This window comes from Anoplophora glabripennis, unplaced genomic scaffold, assembly GCF_000390285.2.
Source record: "Anoplophora glabripennis isolate ALB-LARVAE unplaced genomic scaffold, Agla_2.0 scaffold92, whole genome shotgun sequence".
Classification (NCBI taxonomy): domain Eukaryota; kingdom Metazoa; phylum Arthropoda; class Insecta; order Coleoptera; family Cerambycidae; genus Anoplophora; species Anoplophora glabripennis.
The window spans coordinates 541,204-546,276 of NW_019416269.1; the positions used below are offsets into that span (position 1 = coordinate 541,204).

The 5,073-nt window shown below is 31.2% G+C and overlaps 1 protein-coding gene across 1 annotated transcript in view; it reads right to left on the minus strand.

Annotated features, from left to right (window-relative positions):
- Window positions 1-4,867, minus strand: part of LOC108903285 (epididymal secretory protein E1-like) — a 16,660-nt gene extending 11,793 nt beyond the window's left edge. The window contains exon 1 of the mRNA XM_018705404.1: window positions 4,648-4,867. Within this exon, the coding sequence (XP_018560920.1) occupies window positions 4,648-4,723 (76 nt within the window). The 5' untranslated portion in view covers window positions 4,724-4,867. The remainder of the gene's footprint in view (window positions 1-4,647) is intronic.
- Between the last annotated feature and the right edge of the window lie 206 nt (window positions 4,868-5,073).

Consider the following 5,073-nt stretch of genomic DNA (forward strand, 5'->3'; position numbering starts at 1 on the left):
TATGTTTGATCCCAAACTGTGTATTTTCCTTTTATTATTGACGAGTGTGCAAGTGTCAATGTTCTGTCTAATTTTTGTTTGACAAGCTCCGTAACTGTACATTTTGTTAATGTATAATTTGTTAAAATAAAAGTTTTATCACAAGCAGTCTATCTATAGGCATAAAAGATCCGGAACCAGCACCAGAAGATCAACGGATATGCTGTAATTAATACGAGTTGCAACAAGTGTCGTTACTTCTCGAGTACTGTGTGGAGGAGCCCCATCTTGAAGATAAAACATACCTGCCCGAACTTGTAATGCCACATCGTTCAATAATTCAGGCAAACGGTTCTCCCAAAAGTCAGCATATTATGTTGGTCCATTTAGTCGCCATTCAAAGAAATAGGGACCCACAAGTACATCGCCTATTATGGTGCAATAGCTGGCGCCTTAAGATGGTACGGTACGAGATGAGGTTCCTACTTGCTGTGCGAGTCGTCGAGTACTAATTGTGGGGTCTTCGTCAAGACTTTCCAATACTGCATCTTCAACATTAACGTTCACTAGCTGACCACGTCCTTCTCCTCGAGGAATAACACTTCCCGTGTCTCGCAGCTGCTGAACGCACTGTAGGATTGTATTTCCACATGGGGGTGACGTTGTGGCCATTTTTCCCGGTACAACATAGCTGCGAGCGCATTTTCTCCGGCTGCATCATATACTAACACCATATCGACACGATCGGAAATAGTAAATGCAGTGTTTTCTCGGTTCATTGTAAAACTAGTTTGTGCACAAATTAAAAAATTAAGTAAAGTAAGAAATAAGAATATCGTTTTTAATGTAATCGGCACGCTATTCTTATTTTTTACGTCTTTATAAAAATTATACTGTCACTATCTTGGAATTACAAAATAAAAACTTTTGTCTTAAATCTTTCACTTTTTAACACTGATGGGGTCGATGGACGATGCTTAACATTTAATAATTAAGTAGTAAATTCAATACAAAATCAGTTGACTGTTTCGACAGTGTAACCTAACTTTCTTTTAGTATTAGATACTAGTATTAGATTATACCGACTTAAATTGTAAGGTTGCATCTCGGGCCGCATAAAAACATTTGCAAAGTTTTTAATAAATAACACAGGGTCTGACTTCATTTTCCTTGAATAAATAAACTTTAATTTACAAAAGAATCGCGAAGATAGAACTTTTTCATATAAGACTTTTCTATTACAAATGTCATCATCATCATCAGGAAACTGTAGTTCAATTTTTATAGATTATACTCGCCATACCCTGTATATTTAGTCTATCAGTTAGATCAGTGTCTGTTTTTTAAAAGTCCTTGCATTTATTTCCCGATATGTATGTTAAATCCACTATAGTCCAGACGGTATCTGTTTCAAAAAGCCATATTTGGGTGAATCGTATATCCACGGAGATTTTTGGCTTTTTGGCTTTCAAATATCACTAGAAATGAAAATTTTTCTATGCGCATAAAAAAAACGTGGGCTTAACTTTTGGCGGCACAATATGTTAAAAAAATTCGAAAAATGTCATATTTTTCTTCCTATTTAATTATGTATCTTTTCAAGAGTTGATTTTAGGCGAAAATGGAAGAGGAAAAAAATGTTTGTAATTAAATTTTTTACAAAACATGACTAGTTACAAATCGAATGAATCATGATTATTATGGTAAAAATCGAAAAAATCGCAAAAATGGGGTTAAAAAACAATACTTTTTAGGGAATTTTTTTGGGGTATTTAAATTGGGTATAGGACCTTTATACTTGGCTCAAGAAAACTTCATGTTATGTAGAATCATCACACCAAATTTCATCAAAATCGGTTCGATAGATTTTGCATAATAATTTTGCAATCCAGATTTTGAAAAAAAAATTGCAAATTTTCAAAATTTTGCACAGCAAAAACCAAGGCCCTTAGATACTTGAAAATTTAATCACATATAGAAGGGCTCTCAAGCTTTCAAACTTTTTTTGAAAAATTCGAATCCGTCAATTAGGAGAGCTCTGGCGCTTGTTTAAACATTGGTCGAATTTTTGTACTTATAAACAATTAGAACTTTGTGAATATTCAATCAAATCAAATTTTTTAAAGCAGGTTTTAAAAGTTCTTGGAAAGACGCTTCTTTAAAAAAAAACAGAACGATTGATCAATTAGTTACGTAGTTATAGCCGATTCAATTTCGAGCAGGCCGAAGCGGCCGCGCTCTCTGCTTCCCCCACCACCACCACCCGTACGATTTTATTGAATTTCTCGCTTGCATAAATAACTTTAAACACGTTTTAAAGTAGGTTGCCAATGAAGAAAAGTATTGTAATCTTAGACCTGGTAAGTACTCGGAATACCAAAGGTATTTTTCGAAAAATTAGCCCGGATGTCCCAGTACATTTAGTGTAAATGACGGTTAACTTTGATCGGCTATAACTACGTAACTAATTGACCTTTCGATCTGTTTTTTTTAAAGAAGCGTCTTTCCAAGAACTTTTAAAACCTGCTTTAAAAAATTTGATTTGATTGAATATTCACAGTTATTCTAATTGTAACAAGCGCCAGAGCTCTCCTAATTGACGGATTCGAATTTTTCAAAAAAAGTTTAAAAGCTTGAGATCCCTTCTATATGTGATTAAATTTTCAAGTATTTAAGGGCCTTGGTTTTTGCTGTGCAAAATTTTTAAAATTTGCAAAATTTTTTCAGAATCTGGATTGCAAAATTATTATGCAAATTCTATTGAACCGATTTTGATGAAATTTGGTGTGATGATTCTACATAACATGAAGTTTTCTTGAGCCAAGTATAAAGATCCTATACCCAATTTAAATACCCCAAAAAAAATTCCCTAAAAAGTATTGTTTTTTAAATCCATTTTTGCGATTTTTCGATTTTTACCATAATAATCATGATTCATTCGGTTTGTAACTAGTCATGTTTTGTAAAAAATTTAATTATAAACATTTTTTTGCTCTTCCATTTTCGCCTAAAATCAACTCTTGAAAAGATACATAATTAAACAGGAAGAAAAATGACATTTTTCGAATTTTTTTAACATATTATTGTGCCGCCAAAAGTAAAGCCCACCTTTTTTTAATGCGCATAGAAAAATTGATGACATTTGTGATATTTGAAAGCCAAAAAGCCAAAAATCTCCGTGGATATACGATTCACCCAAACCAAAACAGATACCGCCTAGTCTACTAGTTTTGTACAATAAAACAATTTATGAATTCAAGTTTTCTTTTTGGTTATCGACTTTTTGCTTACTTTTACTTACTGTACCCATTTCAAGAAAATTTATTAAGATATAACTTTTACAATAGCACTTTTGAATAAAGCAAAATTCCCTCAAATAATTACGTTGCATTTACTATGTCACAAGGAAATAATTTCACTAGTAACTACTGAAAATTAAGTTTCCTTTTTAACTCGATGTCATTTGAATTATCCAAAAATGAAATGGCTAAATATGTACCCTCTAATTAATTTCAATATAACCAAGCCTGAGATATAAGAACAGAGCAGGTACTATTCCTCTTCCTCTTTTTATTATCACAAATATTTTACTTTCATTTTCTTTTTTACCTGTCTGTATAAAAAAATTAGTAAATATTTAAGTTTTAGGAAATTTTATGGTGATATCAAAGAAAGTCGAGATTTCCATTTCGCTACTAAATTTCCTAAATACTCTTTTAACATTTTGAGAAAGGGGAAGAAATATTAAACGAAGTAACATAGCACTATAATGCTGTTTCTTAATAAAGAACTGAAATTTTAGTTCTCTGCTTTTCTAGATGAACAATGATTTCAATTTCACATAATTTTCCCTGCGAAATAATGTAATATTCAAAAAAATCCTTTCCATGGTCATCTGTCAAAGATTTTCTGACATCCTTTAGTAGATGAACATTATTATAAATGATAATACATGAGGTTACAAATGTTTTCTTTTTTTTTATTGAAGATAGAACTGGAAATTTTGCAAATCAAGTAAATAGATTTATTATTTTTTGCATTAATTAAATTAATTACAATAATATAAACAATAATAGAGTTATGCACATTATAACAAATTTATGTGTCAGAAAATCTGTTCGATGAAAGTTATCTGCTTACCTTGAAGAACTCGTTCCGTTTTGTAGCAAAACGAGAATTTCTGGATCTTTTGTTAAAAATTACATATTTTAATTATGTTCTTTCTAGTACCTAGTATTCAAATCTATACGTATTTAACTAAAAATATGTGGTTTGTGGATTTGTTGGGTTTGGCGATAAAGCATTGAATGGAATCGCGTCTTCATTGGCTAAAATATGATTTTATTGTTATAATTTACAGTTAACATTACAAAAAAGGGAGCATCTATACCACACTTGTCTATGTATTTTTAAAATTGTAGTTTATCTTTTCATAACCAACATTTACTGATTAAAAGCCATATTTAATTATACGTTGATACATAAAATATGTGATATATTTTTTTCAGTTTAAATAGATCGATGTCAAATATTCATTCAATTCTGTAGCTACCTTATAGATACATTACCAACTCAATTTTTTTCATAGCCTGAAACTCCAAATTTCAAACATTTTCAGACAATTACAAAATCCAATATTATTTGACAAATTCCAAAAAAAGTGCTTACCACAGTCTTCATAATAAACTGATGCGACCAAGGTTATTATACATCCAAACACCAACAAAATCAGCTTAACACCCATTCAGGAACGTTGATTCTTTAAGCACGGGAGAAGTCTAAGACAAATATTACCTAACAATTGAGAGTGTTTACTAATTTTATACCTTAAAAGTTATATCTTAAAGCGTAGTCCACTCTTATCAACGCATATATGCCGCGATGATTGAATCGATAGAATTAAGCCTGATTTACTAGGAAAACAACTAGTTTTGGAGAAGTATGCACCTGACATTATCACAATTAATCAAAACAGATACAATGATTATCTGGATGTGTCCTTGTTTATCTGACATCAACATGATATTAATAGATATACACTTCAGAGGTAGATTAAAACATTTATTTTTAGAATAAAGCACTTTGTCCTCTATT